This window comes from Xyrauchen texanus, chromosome 25 (genome assembly GCF_025860055.1).
Source record: "Xyrauchen texanus isolate HMW12.3.18 chromosome 25, RBS_HiC_50CHRs, whole genome shotgun sequence".
Classification (NCBI taxonomy): Eukaryota; Metazoa; Chordata; class Actinopteri; order Cypriniformes; family Catostomidae; genus Xyrauchen; species Xyrauchen texanus.
Window position 1 is genome coordinate 5,722,781 of NC_068300.1, and position 14,669 is coordinate 5,737,449.

Consider the following 14,669-nt stretch of genomic DNA (forward strand, 5'->3'; position numbering starts at 1 on the left):
CCCGTCTCGATCACGGCTCAGCTGAGGGAAGAAAGAAATGACACAGAGAACCAATGCTATCAAATCCTTCTTCAACGTTTATTGCTTCGTCATTCTGTTATATGGTCCAGAAAAAACACATTCCACTGGACCCCCACCAATGAAATAGTTCTTTACCTTATATGGGGGTGACATAAATGTTTGAGCTACGTGTGAAACGTGAGAGTAGAGAGAAAAAACACATTCCTAAAGAACACATCCTTTGAACAAGGAGAAGCTTTGCTTTGTGATGACACAGCAAGCTACATCACCCAGAGAAGTTGTTGAGAAGCATTAATTATTCCACAGTCTCACTAGAATTTAAATTGGTCACATCAGTTTTGAGGTCTGCACTCAGAGATATCGAAGGAAGCCCGGTTGTTGCACGTGCCAGAGAGAAGAGCAGATCATGATCGTTACACTCGTGCGAAAGTGCAGATGAGAAGCCTTTAGCTGATTGCGAGATTATCATTAAATCTACAGACCTGAATAGGGTATCACTTGGGGGGCTGCCGAAATATCTTCAATGGGAGAACCATGGCATTGTTTTTTCCCTGCTGTCCACGACCCAGTCCAAATAGACCACCAGTTGAGAAACACTACTTTAACACACACTCACTTATGTCAGACCCCCTCGCCTCTCTCTGACATTTTCTGCACTGCATGTGTGTGTTGCGCAAGTTATCGAGTCTGACAGTCGAGGAGGAAATTAGATGCGCATGCGCAGGTGAGATTCTCCGTCCGGTTGCATTTTTTTCTCAATACCATAGATAAGCAAATGTACATAGTATGAAAACCATCAAATTTCATACCATGGTATACCATGAAACCGGTATACCACAGCAACCCTACTTGATACACAATATAACACACTATTATAATCCATCTCTGCCCAGACGTAAACCTTTTACTTGTGTTGCGTGAGGACGCGGGTAGAATGTGTGCTTCTTCTGTCGTTTCACTTTGACTCAGTTAAGCTCGGGTGATGACGGTAGGACGTTTCCTTGCTCTGTTGGCGGGCAGTACGGCGGCTGATTCTCTGAGGGTTGGCGGACATATCGGTGAAGTCGACTCGGTTGAAGGAAGAGAAATCATCTTAATTTCTGCAGGAAAAAGGGTGAGACGTGGATTGCTCAGCGGCCTCCTTCGGATCTGTCAGTGTACTCGTTGGAACACAGAGAAATCTCGACTCATCCAGCGAGATGGAGATTGTATGGCCAAAGTTCAGGTATGTACGTTACTTCCTTGGGCAACGAGGCTACACCTGGGAGACGCAGGGCTGCAATTACACGTGGTGCATACCGTCACTGGAAGTAAAGCTTAGAAGAATCTCTGAGGTATTTTACTCTCGATGATGTCATGGATGAAGGGTGTGTTCTGTTGTGCATTTCATCTAACAGGAGTTGAGAGTTCAATCCTTCACAATTACATACATAGGTGTAAAGTGAGCAAGGCTTGATGGGATCTGTAGTCTGTTTGGTCTCCCTTTGTTTTGTGTTATCAGGCTTTGAGTGTTCCTACAGGCCAAAGTCAGGATTTATGACTGTACTGTATGTAGTCCTGCCTTTGTCTCCAATTGGAGTACCTGAGGCCCAACACTAACTTTAGTCAATTCAGACACAAGACACAACCTCAAATTATGAATGATTGGCTTTAATAATGACATCAGAAGTATGTTAACACACAGCAGGCAATTCAATATACACTTGAAATAATCAGTTTAACAAAATATTGTATTATTTATCTAATCATTAAAATGGGGGAAGAGGTTTTGCAGATGCAGGACACCATACTGGAACCTTATAAGAGCTGTTGGTGTACAAGATTAGCTGCCAATAGAGCTGAACAATTAATCTTTCAAAGATCACAATCTCGATTAGATATTAAGCAATTTCGGATTCGGGTCGGGGCATAAAATCTAACGGTATCATTCGGGCTGGGAAGGCTCGGACCACACATCTCGGGTACGGGTCAGGTTTAATTTTAAGACACCTGCAGACCTCTACTACTTAGGCAAATCTTTCCATGTGTATGTAGATTATTTAATTGGCTGAAATTCTTCCCACATGAAGAGCATTGGTATGGTTTCTCTCCGGTATGGATTCTCTCATAAATATTTTGTATTCTTGGCTGAGTGAAAGTCTTTTCAAAGTGTGAGACAAATCTTTTTTGGTTTCCATCCCCTTGTCCCCTCCCTCATCCAGGTAGACAGGGATGACCTGCCAGCAGATGGGGGGGAGGTCATGTATTTTCAGGGTTTGTGGCGCGGTGGTCGCGTAGTGGGCTAAAGCACAGAAATAGTAAGCAGAAGGTTGACGGCTTGATTCCCACAGCCACCACCACTGTGTGCACTGAAAGTCACTTTGGATAAAAGCGTCTGCCAAGTACATCAATGTTTTTCCAGTTTGAGCACTTGTAAGGTTTCTCTCCATTGTGAATTCTCTCGTGTGATTGAGTCAAACTCTTTCCACAGTGTGAGCACTTGTAAGGTTTCTCTCCAGTGTGAATTCTCTCATGTGTTTTTAGGTTATATACCTGAATGAAACTCTTTCCACAGTGTGAGCACTTGTAAGGTTTTTCTCCAGTGTGAATTCTCTTGTGTTTTTTCAGGTGTTGTGATCGAGTGAAACTCTTTCCACAGTGTGAGCACTTGTAAGGTTTCTCTCCAGTATGAATTCTCTCATGTGTTTTCAGGCTAGCTAAGTGAGTGAAACTCTTTCCACAGTGTGAGAACTTGTAAGTTTCTCTCCAGTATGAATTCTCTCATGTGTTTTCAGGCTAGCTAAGTCAGTGAAACTCTTTCCACAGTGTGAGCACTTGTAAGGTTTTTCTCCAGTGTGAATTCTCTCATGTCTTTTCAGGTGTTGTGATCGAGAGAAACTCTTTCCACAGTGTGAGCACTTGTAAGGTTTCTCTCCTGTATGAATTCTCTCATGTCTTTTCAGGCTAGCTAAGTCAGTGAAACTCTTTTCACAGTGTGAGCACTTGTAAGGTTTCTCTCCAGTGTGAATTCTCTCATGTTTTTTCATGTTGTGTGACTGAGTGAAACTCCTTTCACAGTGTGAGCACTTGTAAGGTTTTTCTTCAGTGTGAATTCTCTCATGTGTTTTCAGGTGTTGTGACTGAGTGAAACTCTTTCCACAGTGTGAGCACTTGTAAGGTTTCTCCCCTGTATGAATTCTCTCATGCGTTTTCAGGCTAGCTAAGTCAGTGAAACTCTTTTCACAGTGTGAGCACTTGTAAGGTTTCTCTCCAGTGTGAATTCTCTCATGTTTTTTCAGGTGTTGTGATCGATTGAAACTCTTTCCACAGTGTGAGCACTTGTAAGGTTGTTCTCCAGTGTGAATTCTCTTGTGTTTTTTCAGGTGTTGTGATCGAGCGAAACTCTTTCCACAGTGTGAGCACTTGTAAGGTTTCTCTCCAGTATGAATTCTCTCATGTGTTTTCAGGCTAGCTAAGTGAGTGAAACTCTTTCCACAGTGTGAGCACTTGTAAGGTTTTTCTCCAGTGTGAATTCTCTCATGTCTTTTCAGGTGTTGTGATCGACTGAAACTCTTTCCACAGTGTGAGCACTTGTAAGGTTTCTCTCCTGTATGAATTCTCTCATGTCTTTTCAGGCTAGCTAAGTCAGTGAAACTCTTTTCACAGTGTGAGCACTTGTAAGGTTTCTCTCCAGTGTGAATTCTCTCATGTTTTTTCAGGCGTTGTGATCGACTGAAACTCTTTCCACAGTGTGAGCACTTGTAAGGTTTTTCTCCAGTGTGAAATCTCTCATGTGTTTTTAGGTTTTGTACCTGAATGAAACTCTTTCCACAGTGTGAGCACTTGTAAGGTTTCTCTCCAGTATGAATTCTCTCATGTCTTTTCAGGCTAGCTAAGTGAGTGAAACTCTTTTCACAGTGTGAGCACTTGTAAGGTTTCTCTCCAGTGTGAATTCTCTCATGTGTTTTTAGGTTATGTACCTGAATGAAACTCTTTCCACAGTGTGAGCACTTGTAAGGTTTTTCTCCAGTGTGAATTTTCTCATGTGTTTTCAGGTTTTGTGATCGAGTGAAACTCTTTCCACAGTGTGAGCACTTGTAAGGTTTCTCTCCAGTATGAATTCTCTCATGTCTTTTCAGGCTAGCTAAGTGAGTGAAACTCTTTTCACAGTGTGAGCACTTGTAAGGTTTTTCTCCAGTGTGAATTTTCTCATGTGTTTTCAGGTGTTGTGATCGAGTGAAACTCTTTCCACAGTGTGAGCACTTGTAAAGCTTCTCATTTTTGTGAGTTTTCAGGTGTTTTCTTACGTTTGTATCCACAACAAATGTTTTACCACACTGATCACATTCAAATGGCCTTTCCCCAGAGTGACAGTGGAGATGATCTTTAAAATGGCCTACAGATGTTAAACTTTTTCCACACTGATGGCATGTGTAAGGTCTCTCTCCTGTGTGAACTCTCATGTGTGTTTTAAGATGAAATTTATATGTAAAATGTTTTCCACACTGAGAGCAGGTGTAAGTATTTTTGGCAGTTCTTTGAGACTTTTTTGGTGGGCAATTCTTTTTAGTCTTTGAACAACTCAAATAATTTTCTCCAGTTTTGAAAATATGAACTTTCTGAAATTTCTCATCCACTTCATTCAGCTCTTGAATATCCTCGTTCACCTTCATCAGGTCTAAAACACAATAAGAGGGACAAATGTTAAAAAAGAAATTAAACTGAACACTAATTTAATAGCAAAAAGTACATTTTTATAATATTTTTGATATATTACACCAATTTAATTTAATACAGTAACTGCATTTCATGATTATGGTTTAGATTGAATTAGCCTCAGTCACAGAAAGACAACATGAAGTTGAACACAAATGAATGATTCTTATGAGCCAGCTCTGTTGAAACTACAGCGCAAAACACACAGTGCTTCCAGTATAGTCTGATGAATAAATTATTTTTCTCAGTGCACGTTTGTTTTGAGTTGATCCACGGTGAGTACAGACTCCACAACTTCAAAGGTGCAAGTTGATACAACTTGAATGAAATAATTTGTATTGCTACAAAAATGTCATAAAAATGTTTTATTTCATGAATCAAACTACTGATTTTTTGTACAATTGTACTCCTGATTTCTCACAACACAGGAACTGTAGAGGTGTACAAAAGCAACGTGTTATTTATTTATTTTTTTAAATGTAACTCCGATATTATGGTCTAAAATAAAAAATATTGCGTTACTTGAAAAAGTAATCTGATTACGTGACACGTGTTACTTTTAGCGCATTACCTCCTACACTGGTTGTAAAAACCAAAACCTGTCAAGACGCGAAACCTTTGATTTCTTGAAATGTGCCGATGGACTAGCCCATATTTTCTATTTTCAAACAGGATTATCAAATGTGAATAAATGGATGTTATCGTAGCGTATGTTATATTCTCCTGGCAATAAAAATTAAAGAAAACGTGAACAGAATTATTCTTCATGAAAGCTGAAAATTAAATATTGTAAAATATTTTTAATAAGAATTGCAATTTTCTATTCCATGAATTAGACAAAGTATAATTTGTATAATATTTGTCTCAATACATGCGTTTGAGTTTTACATGACATGCAAATCAAAACTGTAGATTACATGCTTTGTTATTAGTTATCTGTCTAGTATTTTATTAGTAGTTAATATTTGCCATTAACCTATGTTGCCCCAAAGCTGAATAACATTGATTATTCTTCCCCCAGCTATAAAGGGCACCTGCACACAGTGTGGCTATTCATTTACATTTATGCATTTGGCAGACGCTTTAATCCAAAGTGACTTAGTGCACTTAATACAGGGACAATCCCCCCAGAGCAACTTGGAGTTAAGTGCCTTGCTCAAGGACACAATGGTGGTGACTGTGGGGATTGAACCAGAAACCTTCTAATTAACAGTTATGCGCTTTAAAAAAGTATTCCAAATCTTTGCCATGACGCTCAAAATTGAGCTCAGGTGCATCCTATTTCCACTGATCATCCTTGAGATGTTTCTAAAACTTGATTGGAGGCCACCTGTGGTAAATTCAGTTGATTGGACATGATTTGGAAAGGCACACACCTGTCTATATAAGGTCCCACAGTTAACAGTGCATGTCAGAGCACAAACCGAGCCATTGAGTCAAAGGAATTGTCTGATGACCTCCGAGACAGGATTGTGTAAATGGAAGAAGTTTGGAACCACCAGGACTCTGCCTAGAGCTGGCTGTCCGGCCAAACTGAGCAATCGGGGGAGAAGGGTCTTTGTCAGGGAGGTGACCAAGAACCCTATGGTCACTCTGACAGAGCTCCAGCGTTTCTATGTGGAGAGAGGAGAAACTTCCAGAAGAACAACCATCTCTGAAGCACTCCGCCAATGAGGCCTGTATGGTAGAGTGGCCAGACAGAAGCCACTCCTCAGTAAAAGGCACATGACAGCCTGTCTGGAATTTGCCAAAAGGCACCTGAAGGACTCTCAGACCACGAGAAACAAAATTCTCTGGTCTGATGAAACAAAGATTGAACTCTTTGGCCTGAATGGCAAGACTGGGGCAAAGGGTCGTTGTCCTGTTGGACGATGAACCTAAGCACACAACTAAGATAACAAAGGAGTGGTTACGGGACAACTCTGCGAATGTGCTTGAGTGGCCCAGCTAGAGCCCAGATCTGAACCCGACTGATCTCTGGAGAGATCTAAAAATGGCTGTGCACCGACACTCCCCATCCAACCTCATGGAGCTTGAAAGGTCCTGCAAAGAAGAATGGGAGAAACTGCCCAAAAATAGGTGTGCCAAGCTTGTAGCATCATACACAAAAAGACTTGAGGCTGTAATTGCTGCCAAAGGTGCTTCAACAAAGTATTGAGCAAAGTCTGTGAATACTTATGTACATGGGATATTTTAAGTTTTTTTATTATTAATACATTTGCAAAGATTTAAAACAAACTTATTTTACGGTGTCATTATGGGGTATTGCTTGTAGTATTTTGAGGAAAATTATGAATTTAATAAATTTTGGAATAAGGCTGTAACATAACAAAATGTGGAAAAAGTGAAGCGCTGTGAATACTTTCCGGATGCACTGTAAACAAATATAGTGAAAAGGACTTAAATATTTATATTTATAAGTTTCTCAACCAAATTATTGAATTGCTTTATAAGAGATTAAATTAACCACTGGAGTCATATGGATTACTTTTACAATGATTGTCTGTGCTTTTTTTTTCTTTTTGGCACTTTTCCACTGCACGTTACAGTTTGACTCTACGCTCTCTCGGTTTACTTTTCTTAAGCTCGCTTTTCCACTGCAGTTAAGTGAAGCTTTCAAGCAGAATATAGAGTTAATGTGCCATCCTCCATCGTGGACTCCAACAACGCCATGACTGAGTCCAAGGTACTCTTCCTCCCATTGCTCGCCGGTCAAGATAGCGTCAATGTGGTCGAACCACTTCCACTTTTCCTTGATGGTTCTGTAGTCTGGTGGTAGCCGTGTGTGGTCAACAGCTGAAACACTTCCTGAAAGACTTTTTCCATTTTTCGTTTGTTGCTAATGAGAGGAATGTCTGCACCTCGTTTATTGAACACGACGTGGTTTTGCGCACAGCCATTTCTTTTTACAATTTGAAAGTCGAGTGAACAAATGATACTGCTATCGCTGTAGCCAACTTTAAAACTAGCGGGATGATGTCCCGTGTAGCAAATCCAGTGACACTTGTAGTGACGATTCTCTCTGACCAATCAGTGATCTGCAGGGTTTTGACGTCACATGTAGAATCGGCACGGCTCGCTTGGAACCTTGACCGAGGTGGTACTAAAAAAAGAATCCGGTACCAGGTACTATCCACAGTGGAAAACCCCCCAAAAGCGAACAGAGTCGAGTTGTACTGGCAGTGGAAAAGCCCCATAAGTTTGTTGTATCTAGGACTTATGGTTTTTGCTGAAAAAACACTTTTAAGGCACAAAAAAGAATAAGAAAAAATCAGTACAAAAACATTAGGATTAGAGCACCTTTGGTGCTTGGCCCTCTAATTAAAAGACATGGTGCATTTTCTTTTTCTTACATTTCTGCACTTTTTAATTATGCTGTATTAAACTGATTAATGACTGATGTATTCCATCCTGAAATCAGAGACTTTCCCTTTGAAATCTGAATGCAACTAGATCCACTTGTGAACGGATCACACAATATAATAAGAAACATACCAAAAGGAATAAAATCATGATCATCGCTCTGTTGTTTCACTGCTGTGGATTCTCCTCTCATCTTCATCAGGTTCCTGCAGTCCAGCAGCTTCACTGAACACATCGTCATCTTCAATGGTATCTGCAGCATCTGCTGTTCTCCAACATTACAGAGAGAAGTCAGAGACTCTGTGGAGGTTTGATCATCATCATCTTCTCTCTGTTGTTCCTCTGCTGTGTTTTCGTATTTTATCTCCTCCAGCTTCACTTCATTCTTCACAGGTATCTGCAGCATCTGCTGTTCTCCAGTGTTACAGACAGAAGTCAGAGACTCTGTGGAGGTTTGATCATCATCATCTTCTCCTTCTCTTTGTTGTTCCTCTGCTGTGTTTTCTTCATTTATCTCCTCCAGCTTCACTTCAATCTTCACAGGTATCTGCTGTTCCTCAACTTTACAGACAGAAGTCAGAGACTCTGAGGAGGTTTGATCATCATCATCATCATCATCATCTTCTTCTCTCTGTTGTTCCTCTACTGTGTTTTCGTATTTTATCTCCTCCAGCTTCACTTCATTCTTCACAGGTATCTGCAGCATCTGCTGTTCCTCAACTTTACAGACAGAAGTCAGACACTCTGTGGAGGTTTCATCATCATCATCATCATCATCATCATCACAGTGTTGTTCCTCTACTTTGATATCTCCTCTCATCTTCATCAGGTTACTGCAGTCCAGCAGCTTTACTGAACAAATCTTCACTGGTGCCTGCAGCATCTGCTGTTCTTCAGTGTTACAGACAGAAGTCAGAGACTCTGTGGGGGTTTGATCACTCTGATTACCGTCAGTAGAACAGAGTAAAGTGAGCTGTGAGTCCTGTGTGTCTCTGGATCTCTGTTCAGAGAGTTTGTCCAGCAGTCGCTGTGGTGTGGACTGATCTCTGCCGCTCCACACTGAATCCTGACATTCTGTGGAGGTCCCATCAGTCACACACACTGAAGATTGACAGGAAACCTTTTCCAGCTCCTGACAAACACAACACAATCACATCTGTACCGTTCATCATATCACATCATTTAAAAAATTACAATCTCAACTTTAAGGATGAAATGAATGTTTAACCTGTAACCTGTCGTCTCTCTCCATCAGTTTTGACTTCAGTGACGTCACCACTTTCTTCAGCTGAGATATCCAGCATCTTTAAGGAAATCATACAGTTAAAAATCACAGCAAAAATGATCAGTTTCTCTGGATTTACCATTTATAGGTATTTGTTTCAGTAATGAAAATGTCTGTTTTATTCTATAAATTACTGATAACATTTCTCCCAAATTCTAAATAAAAATATTGTCATTTAGAGCATTTATTTGCAGAAAATGACAACTGGCAGGGACGGATTAACCACCGGGCTGATTGGGCAGTTGCCCAGGGGTCTCTTTTATAAATCCACATGAATGTCAGCCTTATGTGAAATACCATTTGTTTGGCCAAACGAGTGTTGGACAACAGCAGCACGAGCAAGTGACTGATGGGACAAGCTCAGGGAATCTGCGTCTCACAGGTGCAGTGCGTTTATTTGAAGGACTACAGAAAACAGCATCTGATTCACAAAATGCTTCCAAACACAAAGATAAGGTGCAGTTTACCCTGGCTGTGTACAAAGCTGATGGTTTAAATTCATATAAGCAACAGAATTCGTGCAACAGTATAAAGCACTTTAAAATGTTTAAGTCCTGCATGCATTTAATGATAAGGTGAAAGGTGCCTTAATACAATAACCATGTCTCGAATATTCACGTTCACACGTGAACTGCCATCATTGATAAGAAACATGTCTAAACGACTTGCCTCCGGTAAAATAACTGCATCTAAAAAAATCAAGAAACACACAATTAACTGCCAAGTACCGGGCGGAACAATATCCCAATGACTACTATGAGTCTGGCCAACAGCTTTTCTGTAAGTTTTACCAACACACTATTGACTGGACTCGTAAAGATACCTGCAATGACCATCTAAAATCGAGAGTCCATCTCAAGGATTTTGTTGCAATGTGTGCAGAGACGGACATACCGCTTGAGAAAATGATAAAGATGCGTCCCTTTCTTTTGAAGCATTGCAAACAGGGAGGCGCACTACCAGAAAACAAAAGTAGCCTGAGACAGATTCACCTGCCGCGCGTCTTTGAACAACACATGCAAAAAGTCATGCAAGAGATCCGCGGAAAGAAAATCTTCGTTGTTGTCGATGAAACTTCAGACAACCGAGATCGGAGTGTCCTCAACATTGTAATAGGTGAGTGTTTATTAAATTAGCATTGGCTTTTATTGTAGTAAATCGATTGTAGGTTTAACAATGCTAGGTATTCTATAACTTTGATTTAGCTCACTGTTGCTCGTAATTCATGTACATTTCTAATATTAACACCTAAGGCACATTAGTCTATTTGGAAGAAGTATTAAGTATTTTTCCAATTTGTTTTTTATTTAATTCAACAGGTAATGAAGGAAAATACTTTCTAACTGATGTGATCTTCATGGAGAGCTGCAACTATTCATCATTTTCTCAGGCAGTGCTGCAGTCTCTCCACAACAGTCAGGTGAACTTAAATGACATTCTGGCTGTGGTAACTGACAATGCATCATATTGTCTTAAAGCCTACAAAGATGAATTGAAGGGTCTAATGCCTAACAGTGTGCATGCAACCTGCTTGTGCCATGTCATCAATTTGGTGGGAGAGACCTGGCAACACTACAAATACTTCAGCGAGGTCACAGCTTTAGTGATGTGGGTGAAATCTGCTTTCTTCAAAAAACCTGCAAGAAAGAGGAGATGGCTGTGCTTTTTGACAATGAAAGAGGCTGTGAAGCACAAGGTACCTCCTGAGCCAGGAAATACAAGATGGAATAGCTGGTTCGAATCAGTTCAGTACCATGCTGACCATGTCCATCTCTACAAGGAGTTTTTTATGGCTGAGAATTCCTCCGCTCAGGCAGTTAGAAACATCCTTGAAATGTTTGATACAGATGATAAGCTAGAGGCCCTGCAGGTGAAGCTGACCTTCATCTCTGAGGGATGTGGCAAACTAGTTACAGCTCTGAGGGTGCTTGAGGGCACCCACACTCCCCACAGCAGTCTCTGCTTATAACATCATTTCACAAGCGCTCTTCTCTCTTAAGAGTTCTTTTTCAGTTTTTTTTTGTGATTTACATCACCCCTCCTGAGCAGGGAGGACAATTTATAATAAAAATAAATTATATATATTAGTTGCACCACCTGTTCTTAAGACAAGATTTAACTAGTAGTTCAGTAAGCTTCTCTTGGAGGTAAGGCTGTTGAAATTTTAGTCTCAGAAAAATACAAAAATAGTATTAATAATATATGTAACATAACAATATGTTGGCTTTCTCAAGCAACATAATTATGTCATCTTGAAGCATGTTAAGTTTGAAAAACCATCAGTCAAAATTACATTTGGTTTATTGGTCACCACGTTTGTTCAGCTATTCCAGGATTAAGTTCATCCATATACCGCTTAAAATTATATTCCTGTAAAAAATTGTCGACCATTAAAAATTTGAGCATTTTTGAGCGTCGCCAGTCAGAGTTTGTGCTCCAAAAACAAATGTTCCGTCACTCGGATGGATATGAGTTGTAAAGGTTCCGACATGGTTATTTTTATCCGTCATTAGTTGCTTTTTCATTATTGAGAGAGAGAGAGAGAGAGACTCACATTATACTCCTCATGGACTCCAATGGCAAGTTTATCGATGAAAAGAGACTGTTTCCAAGAAAAAACGTCAAAAAAATGTGGTGCCCAAACACACAGAAGGCCCTGGAGCTCTTGTGTGAAGAGAAGCTGGGTTCCCCCAGCCACATCATCATCCACACCGGCAGCAACGACCTCCGAGCTCAGCGAGAGAGTAGCTACAGCTCTCATAAACGTGACTGAGAAGGCATCCTCCAACTTCCCCAACGCCAAAATAATCCCCTCCACCCTGCTACTGCGCTCGGACTTCCACCCAGACACCATCAGGCATATAAATGCTAGAGTATCCAGAGACTGTGCCCTAAACCCCAATGTACACCTGGCTCAGCACCCCACACTGAATCACAGCAGCCTGTACGACCATGTCCACCTCCACAGAAGGGCAGTCCCCATCTTTGCCAAAACCCTGAAGGACATCGCACTCACCACCACCCCCTCCACCACTTCAGCTCTGACAGGAGGAACCCCACGACAGGCTCTATGTTTCCCCCTGGAACACACCACATGACCAGGCCTGAAGCCCCCTTGCCTTCTCATCCACGTGAACAGCAGCAGCAGCAGCAGCCGGGCAGCCGGAGCTACGCTGAAGCAGCCAGCAGATCACTGACCCACTGCAGCCCCAGCACACCCTACAGCCAGCCTGCCTCATCGCCATCCAGAGACCTCACAAACATCCAGCACATGCTGACCGTGCTGTGCTCACATCTCATGGGTTAGTGACTCACAAAAAAAAAAGGGAGTAAGGAAAATGAAAATGTATGTATAAGTGTGTGTGTGAGAGAGTGTGTTTTATTTCTACTTATTTTAAATCAGATTCTCAGAAATCTATTATTTATTATTCTTGAAAAAAAAAGTATGGATGTGTATGCATGTGTGTGTGTTTATTTATACTCATTTTATATCAGATTTTTAGAAATCTCATATTATTTGTTCTTCTTGAAAGGGAAAAGGGGAAGGAGAAAAAAAAAAACGATGTATATGTATGTATGTATATACATCCATTTCCAGACTAAAGGGAATGTGTGGCAATCTAAATGCCAGAACTGGAAATGAACCAGACTTTGTCAACACACAGGGAGACAAATATATCACAAACACCAGCCACGCTCTGCCCTCATACCACCTAAGAAACAATTATGACAAATTAACAAACAAAAGTGGGAAAAGCCTACTAGAGCTCTGTCGATCACTGGGCCTGTATATAGTGAACGGCCGTATACGGGGACACTCTTTTGGTTGTTACACCTTTAATTCCTTCTTGGGCAACAGTACTGTGGATTACTTCATTACAGACATCGACCCAGTGCATCTCAGGGCATTCACAGTCAGTCCTCAAACACCTCTGTCAGACCACTGTAAAATTACACTATATTTAAGACGAACTCATAGCAATGAATCACACAGACAGCCCTCTGATTTACTGAAGCTGCAACCACCCTACAAGTGGACAAATAACAGCACAGAAAATTATCAAAATGCAATAGAAAGTCAAACGATCAAATTATTATTGGACAAATTCATAATGAACATTCACAAAATAAATTAGGCATAAATCTGGCACTTAGCAACATTACCAAAATATTCCACCAATCCATGTGCAATTTGAAAAAGAAGGAAAATTCATCAAAAAGGAAACCAAAAAACACCAAAGAAATGTGGTTTGACAGTGAGTGCAAAAATATCCGAACAACAGTACGAAATCTTTCAAATCAAAAACACAGAGATCCGGACAATGAAAAACTCCGCCATCAATATCACGAAGCCCTTAGACTGTACAAACAAACTCTAAGAGTAAAAAAGCAAGAACACACAGAACAATTATTTCAAGAAATGGAGGAGTCAATAAACACCAGTAACTTCTGGAACAATTGGAACTGTCTCTATAGGCCACAACAGGAAGAACTGGCCATTCAAAACGGGAACATATGGAGGACACACTTTGAAAATCTGTACAAAACAACTGAAACAAATCCTGCTCGAAATGAATTAAAAACCAAATTAGAAATCCTGAAAGAAAAAATTAAAGACAATCAGAACCCCCTGGATTTCCCAATCACAGTAAATGAGCTTACAGATAGACTGCATGCTTTAAAACCCAACAAGGCATGTGGCATTGATGGAATATTAAACGAAATGATCAAATACACCAACGACAAATTCAAAACCGCAATAACCAAATTATTCAACTTTGTTTTGGAAGTAGGATATTTCCCCGACACCTGGAACCAAGGCCTAATTACACCAATATTTAAACAAGGAGACAAATATGAGCCAAACAATTACAGAGGCATGTGTGTCAATAGCAACCTGGGGAAAATATTCTGTTCGATTATTAACATAAGATTGCAGAACTTTCTCAAAACCCACAAAATTCTGGACAAAAGTCAAATTGGATTTCTGCCCAAACACAGAACGTCGGACCACATTTACACTCTTCACACGATCATTGATAAACATGTATACCAAAATAAATCCAAAGTCTTCTCTTGCTTTATTGACTTTGAGAAGGCTTTCGACTCGATCTGGCACGAAGGACTCTTCCTAAAACTACTGGAAAATGGGATTGGAGGGAAAACATTTGATTTGATAAGCACCATGTATAAAAACAATACATGTGCTGTAAAAATAGGAAATAAGCTGAACAGAATTTTTCTCCCAACAACGAGGAGTCAGACAAGGTTGCCCATTGAGCCCCACTCTATTTAACATATATAT

The 14,669-nt window shown here is 40.5% G+C and overlaps 1 protein-coding gene across 1 annotated transcript in view; it reads right to left on the reverse strand.

The window, feature by feature from the left end:
* The window catches only part of LOC127618950 (uncharacterized), a 435,826-nt gene that overhangs the window by 50,122 nt on the left and 371,035 nt on the right, over positions 1 to 14,669 (reverse strand). Inside the window, 2 exon segments of the mRNA XM_052091655.1 lie at positions 2,554 to 2,717; positions 2,798 to 4,517. Coding sequence (XP_051947615.1) covers positions 2,554 to 2,717; positions 2,798 to 4,517 — 1,884 coding nt within the window.